General features: G+C 44.3%; 1 protein-coding gene across 3 annotated transcripts in view; it reads left to right on the top strand.

The window, feature by feature from the left end:
• LOC115197612 (contactin-1a) overlaps positions 1-17,623 on the top strand; it is a 139,354-nt gene extending 121,731 nt beyond the window's left edge. For all 3 annotated transcript variants that reach the window (XM_029759297.1, XM_029759298.1, XM_029759299.1), the window contains exons 17-25: positions 1,681-1,842; positions 7,242-7,391; positions 8,355-8,425; positions 9,582-9,816; positions 11,533-11,636; positions 12,250-12,439; positions 12,953-13,065; positions 13,375-13,531; positions 14,508-17,623. In XM_029759297.1, the coding sequence (XP_029615157.1) occupies positions 1,681-1,842; positions 7,242-7,391; positions 8,355-8,425; positions 9,582-9,816; positions 11,533-11,636; positions 12,250-12,439; positions 12,953-13,065; positions 13,375-13,531; positions 14,508-14,587 (1,262 nt within the window). In that variant the 3' untranslated portion in view covers positions 14,588-17,623. The remainder of the gene's footprint in view (positions 1-1,680; positions 1,843-7,241; positions 7,392-8,354; positions 8,426-9,581; positions 9,817-11,532; positions 11,637-12,249; positions 12,440-12,952; positions 13,066-13,374; positions 13,532-14,507) is intronic.
• The last annotated feature ends 1,265 nt before the right edge of the window (positions 17,624-18,888 follow it).

Below are 18,888 nucleotides of genomic sequence, written 5' to 3'. Positions count from 1 at the left end.
GTGTCAACACACAGACAGGAAGGAGATGAAAGATGACCATTTATCAATTCTGACAACCAGGAAGTAGATTTAGGTTACACCAGAGAAACAGCGCACAGCACCTGTATTTTACTATCACCATCTCATTATTATTATTATTATCTTATTATATCTCTATGATAATAATATGAGCTGTATCTGAATATGTCTGCGTATTACAACAACGCATTGTTGTCTTTCAATGGGGGAAAAACAGGAAAACGCAGTGGCTTAGAATTTTGTATTTGACTGTTAAACTATACTTTTCTCCCATATGCCATTCATAATAAACTAGTCTGTCTCTGGAGCTTGTCCCATTGCACAGACCCTGGCCTGCACCGAGACATGGATTCAGAGCTTGCTCTATTCACCGGTCCGCTTCCACACAACAATACAACAAGCCTGAAAATTGACTCATTTGTGTAAAAGATGTCACTAATATGTTCCAGTAAAACGACTCAGGGCTTCTTCACACACACACACACACACACAGACACACACACACACACACAGACACACACACACACACAGACACACACACACACACACACACACACACACACACACACACACACACACACACACACACACACACACACACACACACACACACACACACACACACACACACACACCTCTCTCTCTCTCTCTCTGGCAGTCTATAGTCTAATCACCTTAGTTCTCTGGGTGGATTCTGTGGCAAACATGAAAGAGCAAATCCTGCTTGATTTCTGGGGCCGTCTGAGGCTAAGGCTGTGGGTTGAGAGAGAGGGAGACAGGCAGAGAGGGAGTGACTCACCCCAATAGTCTGGGTTGTCTATTAGACAGTCTTTCTAGTCCTCTCTCTCTCCTCCAGGAAGGGCAGAACTACCAAGAAAAACAGTAGATTAAAAATGTCTCTCTCTGGCTTTTAGGCTTGGTTGATATGTCAATTGCCCTAAGTAATGTGTTAATCCACCAATCTAAGACTGAACGATCTGGTAAAAGTGTAACTTCAGTGGAAATGCCTGGTTTTGACCTCCTGTTTTACATACCTGGTTTTGATGTGCTGTTTTACAGCCTGGTTTTGATGTGCTGTTTTTGATGTGCTGTTTTACAGCCTGGTTTTAACATGCTGTTTTTGACGTGCTGTTTTACATGCCTGGTATTGATGTGCTGTTTTTGATGTGCTGTTTTACAGCCTAGTTTTGATGTGCTGTTTTTGATGTGCTGTTTTACATGCCTGGTATTGACATGCTGTTTTACAGCCTAGTTTTGATGTGCTGTTTTACATGCCTGGTATTAATGTGCTGTTTTACATGCCTGGTATTAATGTGCTGTTTTACATGCCTGGTATTAATGTGCTGTTTTACAGCCTAGTTTTGATGTGCTGTTTTTGATGTGCTGTTTTACATGCCTGGTATTGACGTGCTGTTTTTATGCATCAAACAGATTCCATTATTGTAGTCTTAACAGGCAAGACATCTTGCCAAGTCTTCTTCCACGAGCAGGATATTGAAACATTGGTTAATCTTGTTGGTTTTGTTTTGGATTATGCGACGTGTGTATGCCTATTTGCTGTGTATTTTTGTAACAATTATCACCCATCAAACCTCTCAACCCTCTCCTCCCCCCTCCGTTCCCCCTCCCCCCCCCCTCCGTTCCCCCTCTTCCCCCCTCCAGGTCCCCCTGGGCCTCCAGGTGGGGTACGTGTAGAGGAGATCAGGAACAAGAGTGTCCGTCTGATCTGGAGCAGGGGAGCAGACAACCACAGCCCCATCTCTAAATACACCGTCCAATGCCGGGACTCGTTCTCTCAGGAAGACTGGAGAGATGCCACCACATGTGAGTTAAATAAATACCACCATCCATATTGTAGACTGGTCAAATAAATACCCTAAATGTGTAGGTCTGATCTTGCAGTTTGTGCCGCCACTTTTAGAAACCATACTAGTGTCTCCTCTCCAAGCTTTTCTGCCTCTAATCCTACTGTCTATCTATCCAACAAAATACATCAAATAAACCCCATGAACACCAACGACTGGTCAAATAAACCGGAGCGTCGAACAGAGCCGGGGCTGGTGCCAGCTCTGGCTAAGAGCTAGGTACATAGATAGACACATGGTGGATCTCCTAAAGAAGCAAACAGAGACTGAAACCACACATCAGTTCCTCACAGGCACCATTTCATAAGTCCTAGGTCAGCATTTACACAGAATGCAAAACAAAGTTCTGTGCGTTAGTCTTTAGGTGCTGTACTGTAGCACCGAAGTAATCCAACTTGTATGAAAAAGACGTCCATGTGCTGGTAGCATTTTAACACACAATGTTATGCTGATTTCTCTGATACTTCTCTGAGGTGATACTATGGGTTTCTGTGTACAGTGCATTTGGAAATTATTCTATTATAAAATTGATAAAATGTTTTTTTTTTAAATCTTCACAATCTACACACAATACCCCATAATTCAAAACAATTCAAAGTTTTTTTTACATTTTTGCTAATTTATTCAAAATAAAAAACTGTATTCAGTATTCAGACCCTTTACTCAGTACTTTGTTGAAGCACCTTTGGCAGGGATTACAGCCTCGATTCTTCTTGGGTATGACGCTACAAGCCTTGATACACCTATATTTGGGGAGTTTCTCCCATTCTTCTCTGCAGATCCTCTCAAGCTCTGTCCGGTTGGATGGGGAGCGTCGATACACAGCTTTTTTCAGGTCTCTTAAGAGATGTTCGATGGGGTTCAAGTGCGGGTTCTGGCTGGGCTACTCAAGGACATTCAGAGGCTTGTCCCGAAGCCATTCCTGTGTTGTCTTGGCTGTGTGCTAGGGTTGTTGTCCTGTTGGAATGTGAATCTTTGCCCCAGTCTGAGGTCCTGAGTGATCTGGAGCTGGTTTTCATCAAGGATCTCTCTGTACTTTAATCCGTTAATCTTTCCCTCAGTCCTGACTAGTCTCCCAGTCCCTGCCACTGAAAAACATCCCCACAGCATGTTGCTGCCACCACCATGCTTTACCGTAGGTATGGTGCCAGGTTTCCTCCAGACATGACGCTTGACATTCAGGCCAAAGAGTTTCATCTGACCAGAGAATCTTGTTTCCGTTAGGTGCCTTTTTGGCAAACTCCAACGTGGGCTGTCATGTGCCTTTTACTGAGGAGTGGCTTCCATCTGGCCGCTCTACCATAAAGGCCTGATTGGTGGAGTGCTGCAGAGATGGTTGTCCTTCTGGAAGGTTCTTCCATCTCCACAGAGGAACTCTGGAGCTCAAGGCCCTTCTCCCCCGATTGCTCAGTTTGGCCGGGCAGACAGCTCTAGGAAGAGTCTTGGTGGTTGCAAACTTATTCTATTTAAGAATGATGGAGGCCACTGTGTTCTTGGGGACCTTCAATGCTGCAGAAATATTTTGGTACCCTTCCCCAGATGTGTGCCTCGACACAATCCTGTCTCGGAGCTCTACGGACAACTCCTTCGATCTCATGGCTTGGTTTTTGCTCTGACATGCATTGCCAACTGTGGGACCTTATATAGACAGGTGTGTGCCTTTCCAAATAATGTCCAATCAATTGAATTTACCACAGGTGGACTCCAATGAAGTTGTAGAAACAAGGATGATCAATGGAAACAGGATGTACCTGAGCTCAATTTCGAGTCTCAAATCAAATCAAACTTTATTTGCCACATGCGCCGAATACAAGTGTAGACTTTACCGTGAAATGCTTACTTACAAGCCCTTAACCAACAGTGCAGTTCAAGAAGAATGCAAATTGTCAATGTGAATTGTCCGGTGGCGATTTTTATGAGTTGTTCAGCAGTCTCATGGCTTGGGGGTAGAAGCTGTTGAGGAGCATTTTGGTCCTAGACTTGGCGCTCCGGTACCGCTTGCCGTGCGGTAGCAGAGAAAACAGTCCATAACTTGGGTGACTGGAGTCTCTGAAAATGTTATGGGCTTTCGTCTTACACCGCCTATTATATAGGTCCTGGATGGCAAGAAGCTTGGCCCCAGTGATGTACTGGGCCGTTCGCACTACCCTCTGTAGCGCCTTACGGTCAGATACCGAGCAGTTGCCATACCAGGCGGTGATGCAACCGGTCAGGATGCTCTCGATGGTGCAGCTGTAGAACCTTTTGAAATTCTGGGGGCCCATGCCAAATCTTTTCAGTCTCCTGAGGTGGAAAAGATTTTGTTGTGCCCTCTTCACGACTGTCTTGGTATGTTTGGACCATGATAGTTCGTTGGTAATGTGGACACCAAGGAACTTGAAACTCTCAACCCGCTCCACTACAGCCCTGTCGATGTTAATGGGGGCCTGTTCGGCCCGCCTTTTCCTGTAGTCCACGATCAGCTCCTTTGTCTTGCTCACATTAAGGGAGAGGTTGTTGCCCTGGCACCAAACTGACAGTTCTCTAACCTCCTCCCTATAGGCCGTCTAATCGTTGTCGGTGATCAGGCCTACCACTGTTGTGTCGTCAGCAAACTTAATAATGGTGTTGGAGTCGTGTTTGGCCACACAGTCGTGGGTGAACAGGGAATACAGGAGGGGACTGAGCACGCACCCCTGAGGGGCCCCAGTGTTAAGGATCAGCATGGCAGACGTGTTGTTGTCTACTCTTACCACCTGGGGGCGGCCCGTCAGGAAGCAGGATCCAGTTGAAGAGGGAGGTGTTTAGTCCCAGAGTCCTTAGCTTAGTGATGAGCTTCGTGGGCACTATGGTGTTGAACGCTGAGCTGTAGTCGATGAACAGCATTCACATATAGGTGTTCCTTTTGTCCAGGTGAGAAAAGGTGGTGTGGAGTGCAATTGAGATTGCGTCGTCTGTGGATCTGTTGGGGCGGTATGCGAATTGGAGTGGGTCTAGGTTGTCTGGGAGGATGCTGTTGATGTGAGCCATGACCAGCCTTTCAAAGCACTTCATAGCTACTGACGTGAGTGCCACGGGGCGGTAATCATTTAGGCAGGTTACCTTCACTTCCTTGGGCACAGGGACTATGGTGGTCTGCTTGAAACATGTGGGTATTACAGACTCGGTCAGGGTGAGGTTGAAAATGTCAGTGAAGACACTTGACAGTTGGTCCGCGCATGCTTTCAGTACACGTCCTGGTAATCTGTCTGGCCCAGCGGCTTTGTGAATGTTGACCTGTTTAAAGGTTTTGTTCACATCGGCTACCGAGAGCGTTATAACACAGTCATCCAGAACAGCTGGTGCTCTCGTGCATACTCCAGTGTTGCTTGCCTCGAAGCGAGCATAAAAGGCATTTAGCTCGTCTGTAGGGTCACGTCACTGGGCAGCTCACATCTGGGTATCCCTTTGTAGTCCGTAACATCCGACGAGCGTCAGAGCCGGTATAGTATGATTCAATCTTAATCCTGTATTAACACTTTGCTTGTTTGATGGTTTGTCTGAGGGCATAGCGGGATTTCTTATAAGCATCCGGATTAATCTCCTGCTCTTTGAAAGCGGCAGCTCTAGCCTTTAGCTCGATGTGGATGTTGCCTGTAATCCATGGCTTCTGGTTGGGATATATACGTACAGTCACTGTTGGGACGACGTCATTGATGCACTTATTGATGAGGCCGATGACTGAGGTGGTATATTCCTCAACGCCATTGGATGAATCCCGGAACAAATTCCAGTCTGTGCTAGCAAAACAGTCCTGTAGTGTAGCATCCGTGTCATCTGACCACTTCCGTATTGAGCTAGTTACTGGTACTTCCTGCTTTAGTTTTTGCTTGTAAGCAGGAATCAGGAGGACAGAATTGGGGTCAGATTTGCTGAATGGACGGCGGGGGAGAGCTTTGTATGCATCTCTGTGTGTGAAGTAAAGGTGGTCTAGGATTTTCTTTTCCCTTGTTGCACAAGTCCCCGGCCACTAGGAGCGCCGCTTCTGGGTGGGCATTTTCTTCTTTGCTTATGGCCTTTTAGACTTGGTTGAGAGCAGTCTTAGTGCCAGCTTCGCTGTGTGGTGGTAAATAGACAGCTACGAATAATACAGATGAGATCTCTCTTGGTAGATAGTGTGGTCGACAGCTTATCATAAGGTACTCTACCTCAGGTGAGCAATACCTCGAGACTTCTTCAATATTAGACATCGCGCACCAGCTGTTATTGACAAAAAGACACCACCCCTCGTCTTACCAGAGGTAGCGTCTCTGTTCTGCCGGTGCATGGAAAATCCCGCCAGCTCTTTTTTGTCAGTTTCTTTGTTCAGCCACGTCTCGGTGAAACATTAGATGTTACAGTTTTGGTAGGATAATCTTAATAGTAGGTCATCAATTTTATTTTCTAACGATTGCACATTAGCAAGGAGAATGGAAGGCATTGGGAGTTTACTCACTCGCCTCCGGCTTCTCAGAAGGATCCCCGATCTGCGTCCCCTTTTCCGGCTGTCACGCCCTGACCTTAGAGAGCCGTGTTTTTTCTCTATTTGGTTAGGTCAGGGTGTGGGGTGGGCATTCTATGCATTCTATTTCTTTGTTTTGGCCGAGTATGGTTTCCAATCAGAGGCAGCTGTCTCTCGTTGTCTCTGATTGGGAATCATACTTAGGCAGCCTTTTCCCACCTGTGTTTGTGGGTAGTTGTTTTCTGTTTTGTATTTTGTACCTGACGGAACTGTTGGCTTTTCGTTTTGTTATTTTTGTTCGAGTGTTGCTTTGTTTAATAAATCATGAGCACTTACCACGCTGCGCTTTGGTCCCCTTCTTCCGACGAACTCCGTTACACCGACGTCTTTTCTTCACGCAAAATGCGTAGATCTGGGCCTGTTCCAGTGAAAGCAGGATATCTTTCTCGTCGGACTCGTTAAAGGAAAAAGTTTCTTCCAGTCCGCGGTGATTAATCGCTTTTCCAGAAGTTATTTTCGGTCATAGGAGACGGTAGCAGCAACATTATGTACACAATAAGTAAAAAAAGAAGTTACACAAAATGCAAAAAAATAACAAAATTGCACAATCGGTTGGGAGAATGTAAAACGTCCGCCATGTTCTTCAGCGCCATCTTTAAGTCTCATAGCAAAGGGTATGAATACTTATGTAAATACGGCATTTCAGTTTTTTATTTTCAATACATTTGCAAAAATTTCTTAACCTGTTTTTGCTTTGTCATTATGTCATTATTATGTAGATTGATGAGGGTTTTTATTTTTTTAATCCATTTCAGAAGAAGGCTGTAACTTCACAAAATGTGGAAAAAGGCAAGAGGTCTGAATTTTTTTCCGAATGCACTGTATCTCTGTCTTTGTAGCTCCTCCGGATGTGGAAGGCAATGCAGAGACAGCCATGGTGGTGGACCTGTTTCCCTGGACAGAGTATGAGTTTAGGGTGATAGCCACCAACACCCTGGGGACAGGAGACCCCAGCAGCCCCTCTCCCAAAGTCACCACGTTGGAGGCAGGTAAGGGTAATGGACCTGGTGCTGAACCATCATGGCATCCTGAGTCACCTTGCCTTAGTTCTGAAGTCTTCGCTACCCAAACTAATGCCTAGGCTTTAGCTCAGTAGACTAACACAGGGGATCTGTGTTTTAAGTTTAACATTGAACATGTAGGCCTAAAGTAACAATTCTAAAAACAATAATATTTGCTTGAACACATCTTACTAAACCGTGACAGATGGGATGCTAGAACACGTCTTACTAAACCAGTGGTGGAAAAAGTACCCAATTGTCATACTTGAGTAAAAGTAAAGATACCTTAATAGAAAATGACTAAAGTGAAAGTCACCCAGTAAAATCCTACTTGAGTAAAAGTTTAAAATATACTTAAGTATCAAAAGTAAACGTAAAAGTATAAATAATTTCAAATTCCTTATAATAAGCAAACCAGACAAAAAACTGCTTAAGTAGTACTTTCAAGTATTTTTACATAAGTACTTTACACCACTGTAGTAAAACCATGACAGATGAGATAACAGAACGTATCTTACTAAACCATGACAGATGAGATAACAGAACATATCTTACTAAACCATGACAGATGAGATTAGAAGATCGAAAGCCAGTGTGACATCGGTCCCATAGGAACGTTTAAGGTGTTGAAATTGGCAGCACTAGTGACATTGATGTGATATTTATAAAGCCGATGCTGCATCAGTGCTAGTGCCAACTGAAGGGGACAGTCTATGTTTTTTGGCATTGTGCTGTGTGGACAATGGCCAGTGTTCACAAAGAGTCTCAGAGTAGGACTAGGATCAGTTTGACCTTTTTTGATCGTAATGAATAGGATTATATCGACAGGCAGGACCTGATCCTAGATCAGCACTCTGTGATCAACTATCCTAGCTCAACACTCAGATGTGCTTTGTGAATACTGGCCTGTGAATGTGAACTCAGAGCTTGGCATCTCCTGTCTCGTTGTAGTTCCCGTGGTGGCGCCCTCAGACATTGGCGGCGGTGGCGGGACCAGCAAGGAGCTGACCATTACTTGGACGGTAGGTCTAGCCAAGACGCCATCTTTATTTCTGTCTCTGCCAGTGGACTGTGGCCACAAACTCAGCTTTTCTCCTAAATCTGATCTGACAGCAGCCAGGAGCAAGCCAATATAGACAAGCAAGAGCAGAAGTTTGATTTCAATTCAAATTAAACTGCAGCGTGTGCAAAATACATGTAGTTTTTGCTATGGCAGTGCGGAATAGCTATGTTAGCTATTTTTACATTTTAGTAGATGCTCTTATCCAGAGCGATTAGGGTTGAGTACCTTGCTTAAGGGCCCATTGGCAGATTTTTCACCTAGGGATTTCAACCAGCGATCTTGCGGTTATTGGCCCAATGCTCTTAACCGCTAGGCTACCTGCCACCCGTTCCTAGAGGAAGCTATGTTCCTGGAAGAAGAGGCGAGAACAGACGTCAGACCACAGCACATCCATAACAGTACGGTTTGAAGGAATGACTGTCAACCAGAAGTGATTTTGTATCTGCCTTTACTCTCTCACTTGTTCAGACTCACAACACAATCACCAGCAAATCACCAGCAAAACAATAAATGATTGATATCAACCATTAGCTAGCCTCCATTTCTGTGTTTCCCTCTGACAAATTCCTATAGGTGTCTTGGGCAGATTGCCTGGCAGCATCAATCCTACAGCAGTTGGTTGATGTGATGAGGCTTGTGTTTAAAGGTCAGGTGTGTGTGTGTGTGTGTGTGTGTATATAGTGCCTGATGCATGTACATCATGCAGGACATTTGGTTTGATGGGGCCTGAGCCAAACTAGGAGATGAGGGTGGACAGGCTGGTCTAATAAATCAAGGAAGTGAGTCACGGGAGAGGCTGGACAGGCTGGTCTAATAAATCAAGGAAGTGAGTCACGGGAGAGGCTGGACAGGCTGGTCTAATAATAAGGGTGTCATAACTTTGGAGACACAGTCGTCATAACTAGAATAATATTATATATTATATAAACCCGTTTTAGAGAGATTATAACTCCTTATTTTGATCCTGGACATTTTCTTTTCACTTGGCATAACTCTGTCAGCAAGGATGGACCATGAAGAGGTGACACCGCCTGTCGATAGACAACAAGGTCCTGTGTGGATCGTTCTCTTATTGTTAATTGTTCAACTCTATTTCCCGTTCCCTCTACCTCCAGCCGGTGCAGCCGCAGTACTACTACGGCCGCAACTTTGGCTACATCATCGCCTTCAAGCCCCACGATGTCTACGACTGGATGAAGGTGACTGTGGTAGACCCCGAGGCTAAACACTACGTCCACAAAGACTCATCCATCCCCGCCTCCACAGAGTTCCAGGTCAAAGTCAAGGCTTTCAACATTAAAGGAGAAGGACCCTATAGTCTCACGGCTGTCATCTACTCTGCACAGGACGGTAAGCACAGATCTAAGATCAGCTGACTCCTCATGGAAAGCCCAACCTTAATTCTACGTGGGAAAACAGAAAAACGGACCACAGATCATTGTATTCTGTCCGCAACGTAGAGAGATGGGGGTCTCTTCAGAAACCCACACCTTCCTATCGCTCAGCTGTTTCAATCTGTCAGTGTCAATTACTTATCAGCACAGTGAATTTTTAATTGAGTGGGAAATACTTAATAACTAATGATGAATGTGGAGAATTGTAATAGCTTTAGAATGCAAACCTTTCCTACCCAAATCTCCATCCCTCACCTCCCACCCTCACCTCCCTCCCTTCCACCCTCCCACCCTCACCTCCCACCCTCACCTCCCTCCCTCCCACCCTTCCACCCTCACCTCCCTCCAACCCTCACCTCCCTCCCACCCTCACCTCCCACCCTCACCTCCCACCAACCCTCACCTCCCTCCAACCCTCACCTCCCTCCAACCCTCACCTCCCTCCAACCCTCACCTCCCTCCAACCCTCACCTCCCTCCCACCCTTCCACCCCTATCTCCCTCCAACCCTCACCTCCCTCCTACCCTCACCTCCCACCCTCACCTCCCTCCAACCCTCCCTCCCTCCATCTCAACCCTACCCTCCCTCCTACCTTCACCTCCCTCCTACCCTCACCTCCCTCCTACCCTCACCTCCCACCCTCACCTCCCTCCAACCCTCCCTCCCTCCATCTCAACCCTACCCTCCCTCCTACCTTCACCTCCCTCCTACCCTCACCTCCCTCCTACCCTCACCTCCCTCCTACCCTCACCTCCCTCCTACCCTCACCTCCCTCCTACCCTCACCTCCCTCCCTCCATTTCTCCGTCATCTCCCTCCTACTCTCCCTCCCTCACCTCCCTCCCTCCTCCATCCCTCATCAGTGGGATTATCATGATCTCTGTAGCAGCATGAACCAGAAAGCTGATAATTCGCCCCCAGGGATGTCAAGCATTCAGCCCACTTATTAACTTCAGCTGACAGACAATCAAGATAACCATCGGCAACCCGGGGTTACGGAGAGATGCTCAGTTGCCGTGGTAATGCTGTTTGGGAGTGTAAAAGAGGGTAGAAGTGTTAGGTATGAGCCAAGCCTGATGACGTGTGGACCTCTCTCTCTCTCTCTCTCTCTCTCTCTCTGTCTCTCTCTCTGTCTCTGTCTCTGTCTCTCTCTCTCTCTCTCTCTCTCTCTCTCTCTCTCTCTCTCTCTCTGTCTCGCTGTCTCTCTGTCTCTCTGTCTCTGTCTCTGTCTCTCTCTCTGTCTCTCGCTCTCTCTCTCTCTCTCTCCTGGAGCGGATACACTGGGAGTGTGCCATGGGTCGTAACTCAGAGGAAAGTGTTGGACAACAGAAAGAATATGAGGAAATATATTTCTGTCGCTGAGCTTGTTCTAGGCAATGATTAATGCCTCTTAACAGATGCCTCCTTACCAAGACTGAGAGAAGACTGAATAGGCAGGGTCAGACTGGGTACCAACATGAAATAAAGGGCAGATTCATAAAAAATCAACAGTTACTGTAGGTGGGTATATGGAGGGAATACTTTGACAGGGTCTCTCTCTCTCTCAATTCAATTTTAATTTAAGGGGCTTTACTCTGCATGGGAAACATATGTTTACATTGCCAAAGCAAGTCAAATAGATAATAAACAGTCTCTCATACTGTCTTAAGTAATATCTCTGTGTGTGCCACCAGTGCCATCCGAAGCCCCTACCAGTGTGGAGGCCAGGGCGCTGTCTGCCACTGAGGCCATTGTGTGGTGGCTCCCTGTCACCCAGCACACTGTTGAAGGATACCAGGTCAGTACTACTGTGTCTAGGAGGAGTAACATGACTGTATATTAGATAGGAGAAGAAGAAGCAACCTGTATGCATCAACCCAGAGACCTCAAAACACTGAACTAACTCTTAGTTATGTCGCTGGAGTACTCTGTTGTATTTGCACCTGCACGGTGAGGTGCAATATAGGGCCAGGACATTATCTTGACCCTTTTTATCTTACCAGGACATTATCTTGACCTTTTTTATCTTACCAGGACATTTTCTTGACCCTTTTTATTTTACCAGGACATTTTCTTCACCCTTTTTACCTTACCAGGACATTTTCTTGAACATTGTTATCTTACCAGGACATTTTCTTGAACTTTGTTATAACTTACCAGGACAAATTTTAGGCTCTGTAATAGTGTACACAGTATATTGACTTTCTGTGACCCTCTTCCCCCTCTCTGCTGCTCTCCTCCCTCTCGCCCCTCTCTCCTCTTCTCCCCCGCGCCTCCTCTCCTCCTCTCCATCCTTTTCCCCCTCTCTTCCTCTCTCTCCTCTCTCCTCCCCCCTCTCACCCTCCCCTCCTCTCTCCTCTTCTCACCTTCTCACCTTCTCCCCTTCACCCCCTCTCCCCCCTCCTGCCAAGGTGCGGTACTGGAGGAAAGTGGAGGACAGAGAGGCGTCCAGTCAGAGGGTAGTGGTGTCCAGCAGAGAGAACCAGACAAGGTTGGAGAACATGAGGCCAAACTCCCCCTACCTCATAGAGGTCAGGGCCTACAATGCAGCCGGATACGGACCTCCCAGCCATCACTTCCAGATCTACACCAAAAAAGCCCGTATGTACATCGCTCTCAGGGCCGGTTCACTGGACACAGATGAAGCCTAGTCTAAAAAACATTATCAATGGAGTTTCTCTATTGGAAAGGGTGTCTTAGTGGAAGACTAGGCTTTATCTATGTCTGGGAAACTGTCCCTCAGCTCAGTAATCTTCAGCATATTCTGAGAGGGATTTGGTGATATACCATATACCGGGGTGTTTCAAAATACTGACGTATGATTTTAAATACTGTTTAAACAAAACACATTATTATTTGTATTTCAGTTTTTGAGGTTTGGGGCAGCCCTGCCCCTCGCAGCAGGGGCTGCGGGGGTGCGAGTTACGCCTTATAACTAGAAGAATAATAATATATTTATTTTATTTTTGGGGGGGGGGGAGTGCCCTGTGTGTGCACTTCCGGTACCCCAATATGGTACAGAAACGGTATGACGGTCTGAAACCCTAATTCTGAGTTTCTGATTTTCACATTTTCTTTACACTGTAGAACTATTTGGCTTCTGTTTTTCTCCAGCGCCAAGCCGGCCTCCTAAAATAATCAGTAAAAAGCTGAAAGGAACGTCAGTAAACATCGCCTGGGAACATGTCGAACCCTTGGCCAACGAGTCAACAATAGATGGATACAAGGTGTGTGCGTTTTACCAAATGCATGGGAGCTTGTAGTGCATTTCAAGCTGAAAGTCTGTACTTAACTGATGTGTTTCTCTGGAGCATTCGTCACATACTGTACATACATTTGACGTAACAGGTTTCTTAAAGCCGCAGCATTCAATACACAACTGAGCTAAAAAGTACATCTTACTGAACACAACATACAGTTTACTCAAGTACCTTCCTTGTAGTCACAACTCCTTAGAATGACCATATGAACAGATATCAAATGCTGTCTTCTCTGTCTGTATATCTGTCTGTCTCTGTCTGTTGGTCTCCATACAGGTCTTGTACAGGAAGGCTGGCCTCTCCACAGGTATACTGTATACCACAGGGAAGCGGTCCATAGACTTGCCCATGCCCAGGGACGGGGACTGCGTAGTGGAGGTCAGGGCCCATAGCGAGGGAGGAGATGGGGCTGTGGCCCAAGTACGCATCTCAGGTAAACATCAATCAAAACCCCTCCACCAACCTTATATGACTGTAGACTCCAGTAAAGACCCCCCACCCATCTTATATGACTGTAGACTCCACTAAAGACCCCCCACCCATCTTATATGACTGTAGACTCCAGTAAAGACCCTCCACCCATCTTATATGACTGTACACTCCACTAAAACCCCTCCACCCATGTTATTCGTCTACTACAGGAATATAAACTATGACAACATTAGTGACAGCCCCTGTCTATAGGCCCCCTGGTTTACAGTGACAAATGACTTTTATGACAAATGATATTTTATGACTGACAGGACAGGGAAATAATCCTGCTATTTTATGACCGACAGGACAGCCAAGGAATGAATAATAGGCTACACAACGCACCTCTCTGACCAGGCAGCTCACAAATGCCTTTTCAATGGAGTGGTATTGATATAAAAACAAGCCTTTATGAATGTAGTAGAGAGAAAATCCCCTTAAAAAAGTAATGTAGTGTCAGCCACAAGCATCAGCCGGTAATTTACATGTCATCGAAACGGTCCATTGTCAGACAACTTCCAAATCCAATCTTTGGTTTATTGAGAACATGTCACACCATATCTCTCACTCACTCACTCACTCACTCACTCGCACGCACGCACACACACACAGAGAGCTCTGAGTGTTACATAGGATGATATGAAGACCTACACAAAGTGGTTGAAACATTGTCTCCACTAAACCACATAGGAGCATAGATTGCAGTATGTTCTCTTTTTACCATTTGCTGTAAAGTTACTGTAAAGCACTTTGTGACAAATGTCTCCCCACAATGTCTCTAAAACGTCTCCAACATGCTTTGTGTCTCTGTACAAATGTACACATCATTGAAACATCACAATATTGGCTCTGTGTCTGTAAAACTGTAATTAAATGCAATTAAATCCTAATCGAAACGTCACCATTGTGTCTTTGTGTCTCTGTCTATCTTCATCCAGGTGGAGCCGTCATGGTCACCCAGTCCCTCAGCCTGGCCTCTCTGCTCCTGGTGGCTATGCTTTGCCTGCTGGCCCTCTGAATGTAGTGCATCTTTCTCTGTCTACACTGCCCAGTCCAGTGAAGGAGACTCTGTGAGGTTGACGCCTATGATGACTTTGGTTCCCACAATCTTTGGTTTCACCCTGAAGGCCAAAGGCTCATATTCCCACCTCGAGGAATAGGGCTTTGTTTGTGGAAAAAAAAACACAATAAGAAATTTGTATAAAGGACGAAGAATGACATCTGGAATATCTCTTAAATCATACCTACAATATCTTTGAAGGAGGAGCGTCAAAAGGAAGTCTTTCAACTTTTTCAATATGCCTTATATGTAAACAGTTACACTTATCTTTCACAATGCCATGACTTGCTCCTAACTGGGTGAGGTGTGAGTGCTGAAGTACTGCACAACGTTTGTAAGTAACTGTTTTCAAATATATTGTGATAAGGGCCTTTCTTGTTCATTCATGAAGGTGCAGTAGCTTGGAAGTGTGTGTTTCATTTGATGTAGGACATTATGGACCATTCATACAATGTTTACGTTCCTTATATAAAGCATGAGCTAAGCAGGTGATATAGTTGTGAAGGATAAGTCTACAAGTTTACCAAATTGTCTTTATATTTCAATTGCATTTCATTGGCTTTTTCTTAGTACTTTTTAATCATTTTTTTCAAGGTGAATCACACCCTCCCCTTACAGAGATACAGTCAAATCAAATCTCTACTCAAGGTCCTTGGCATACATCAGAGTTTTATTATCAAACATCATCAGACAAAAGAGGAATTTATGTCATGCTAATATAATATATGCAATAATGTTTATGGTTTTGCCATCTCATAAGTACATATAGCCTACTATTAACGCTGTAACGTCGTTGTTCCGAGAAACATCAAGTACATATAGCCTACTATTAACGCTGTAACGTCGTTGTTCCGAGAAACATCAAGTACATATAGCCTACTATTAACGCTGTAACGTCGTTGTTCCGAGAAACATTGATTTTATCTCCCAAAAAAACATGCTTCTTTCCAACTCATAACTTTCTCTAAATTAATGGGAGACCAGTTTGCAAGTGTTTGCATGTATCTGAAAGAGTTTACTGACAAAACAAGAAACTTCTTAGCCAGAGTGATGCCTGCATTTTTAGCACATGTACATCTGTGTTTGTAAAGTTGAATGTATTGAATAACTGTGGAAATGAGCTTCAAAACATATCAGACCTGCAGTTTCTAACATGATATAAACAATATGTGACAGTGGTGCATTTGGTTTGGTTGTCAAGACACTCAACTGTCCTGTGATCGTCGTGTGTCCAATGTTGTTCAAGTGTCCAATTGGAGGAACCATAATTAAACTGAGTTTGCAATCATAAATAGAATTCTAGAATGGGTATTTGCCATTCTTTTTGTCCTGTTCATAGGATTCTATTGCTATGGTTGGAATATCCCATGAAAGAGTACATTGAGCACAAAAAGTTGTTTGTTTTGACTGTATCGTTAGGACTTCAATGGTAGACTATAAATGCTGGTGTTTTGTAAAGAATGTCGCCATCTTTTTTATGTCTTAACTCTTTTATATGTTTTCATATCTTTATTAGTCAATGTCTCAGTGTGAGTCGCAGTGCTAACAGTTCTGCAGTAATACACACTCGGTCCAGTAACATTACAATGTCTGTCTGAATCTTCAATCGTCCTTTCTATTTTATTAAATATAACACAACCTGCCTAGCGCCTAAAACAGTTATGCTAATATCGTGTATCATTGTCCATAAATTGGTGCAAAGCACAAGAGAAACAAAATAAACTGTCAAAATCAATATCTGAGAATAACCATCCGAAGCTCATACATTTGTCCTACTATTTTTGCAACATTGTTTTGTATTTTTATCAATAACATGAGTGTGATCAGAGTTATACTGTATACAGGATGCATTATCAATTGGTGTTGTTGTTTATGTTTGTGATTAATATATTTCATCCTGATGACCCACCACTGGTTCAACAGTAGAGGTTTATTATGATCATGTACCACTGAAAATGATGTGTTTTTGATTGCTCTGCGAATACATGTTCAGTGTGTCTGAGTGATGCTAGCCATTCTTCTACCAGCTCTGGTCCACGGAGATACGTGTGGCTTGGTAATGCAAGGTTAAGGTAGCTCCCTGGACCAGAAGCCATGCTTCTTCTATATACATTGTGACTATATCAACAAAACATCCACCACAAAGTGCTTTTCCCAGTTTCCACTCATGCAACAAATCATCAAAAGAGTTGCCAAATGCATGAATGCCTTGAACTTATTTGTTATTTCGAAGGAAACGGTTGCTAAGAAAATGAACGCTATGGAAACGGTTGCTATTACTACATCCTCTAACATGCATGACATTGGAAATGAGAGGTATAGGCCTGTACGGTAAAAAAAAAACATCCATACATTGCAATGAGTCAATGTACAGTCATACATTCAGGCAACTTCCTATCAGCTTCATATGAACTCAACTGCCTTTGTGGTAAACAATAATAAACATTCATTCCATCATGAGTGAAATCCCTTCATGTCAGAGACTGTATAATGTATGCATACTGTACTTTCTCTAGATAAGCCTAACATGTGCATTAGTTGCCTCAAGCCAGTCATCTCAAGGGGAAGTCTAAGTAGGGCAGTTTGTTGTAGTTGTAAAATTAGGAAACCTTTCAATAAATTCCCCGATTTTTCCAGAAATCCTCAAACCAGAATTTCTGGGAAAACTGGGAATTTGGGGAAAGTTTCTGGAATTTTTCCATCATAATAGGGGTTAAGGTTTTCGAGAGAAAAACCTTAACTGGCTAAAGGAATCTCACTCATTCAGTAGGTTCAGTACTGGTCAGTCCTGCAGTCTCATTCCTTACTGTAAGATTGGTTGGGGTTTGATGACATTACCACTGTGGTTGATGATGCAGCAGTGTTTGGCTGTACAATGTTCAGTGCTTTGCTCATACTGTAATGAATAGGAATCACACATGTTGAGAGGGAGGGGTGAAACTGGACTCTCTCGTTGTCTGGACTTAAAAAGAACAATAAAATAATATTCATTTAGGTGAATTGTTTCTTTTTTATATATTGAATGTATGTAGCTACTGAAACTGTTCATGATTTATGAGAAAACTAAGATTATGACCTCAAGCTACAAGACTTTAAGTTATCAGTATTGAAAGATTTCATAGCTTGAAGTCTCAAGTCCAATACATAACGAACTTGTCAAGAGGTTTGGAACTCTTGGTGTAACAGTTAAGGTGGACCCGGGTTTGAGTCCCAGTTGGGGCTACCCAGTGAATTTGCTACATTGGTGTTAGAATCGGGACGGTGCCTGTTAGGCCATAGGAGATGGGTGTAGTTTACACTTAAACATATTTTTTTAATTGAACCTTTATTTAACTAGGCAAGTCAGTTAAGAACAAATTCTTATTTACAATGACGGCCTACACCGGCCAAACCCAGACGACGCTGGACCAATTGTGAACCGCCTAATGGGACTCCCAATCACGGCCGGTTGTGATACAGCCTGGATTCGAACCAGGGTGTCTGTAGTGATGGCTCAAGCACTGAGATGCAGTGCCTTAGACCGCTGCACCCTCGGGAGCTCCACTTGAGGGACTAAGTATAGAGAAGCGTGAGGACACACTCTCCTGACGGGTAGAAGCAACCTTAACACAACACCTAGCAAGCTTGTCAAGAGGTTTAGAGCTCTTGGCTTAACATTTAAGGTCTTGGCTGGACCCAGGTTTGAGTCCTGATCAGGGCTACCCCCTGAATTCTTCTTCACATCCCACAAAACATTGTTTCCTGGATATCACCATCTGGTCCAATATTAGGTCAAATTGACTTTCCCAATGGTGTCACAGCAATCAATAACTGTGCGCACCTCTGGCCAAGGACGCCTTTTGGGAGAGCGCAGGAAACAGCTGATCAGAACCAGGAAGTAAAAGTGAGTTTAAAATGATTGTTAGACTGAGTCAAACAAACTTGTAAATTACAATCGTATTTCCCAATAAATGTAGATGTCTCTGTGTTTCCTACTGAGTTGCAGAATGTGTTAGAAAAAGCTATTTAGAAAAAGCTATTTAGAAAAGCAATTGAATTCCTGGATCTTAACTGCTGAGGGCGCGGGGTTGTCGGCTCTAGAACTGCTGATGTGCAGGCCTTGTACAGCCCTCTTGGTATGCATTAGGTTTTACTCAATTGGAAAGCTCCATTGAGAAAGCAATTTTTCCTCAGTAATAGTTACATTGTGGCAGACCTCTTACTTTTGTAATCATGCTTTTATCCACATTGCAGGTTTGGGATTCAGGACATTTTCATGG

This window comes from Salmo trutta, chromosome 7, assembly GCF_901001165.1.
Source record: "Salmo trutta chromosome 7, fSalTru1.1, whole genome shotgun sequence".
NCBI lineage: Eukaryota > Metazoa > Chordata > Actinopteri > Salmoniformes > Salmonidae > Salmo > Salmo trutta.
Note: the sequence above shows the minus strand (reverse complement) of the source record. Positions and strands in the feature narration are given on the sequence as shown.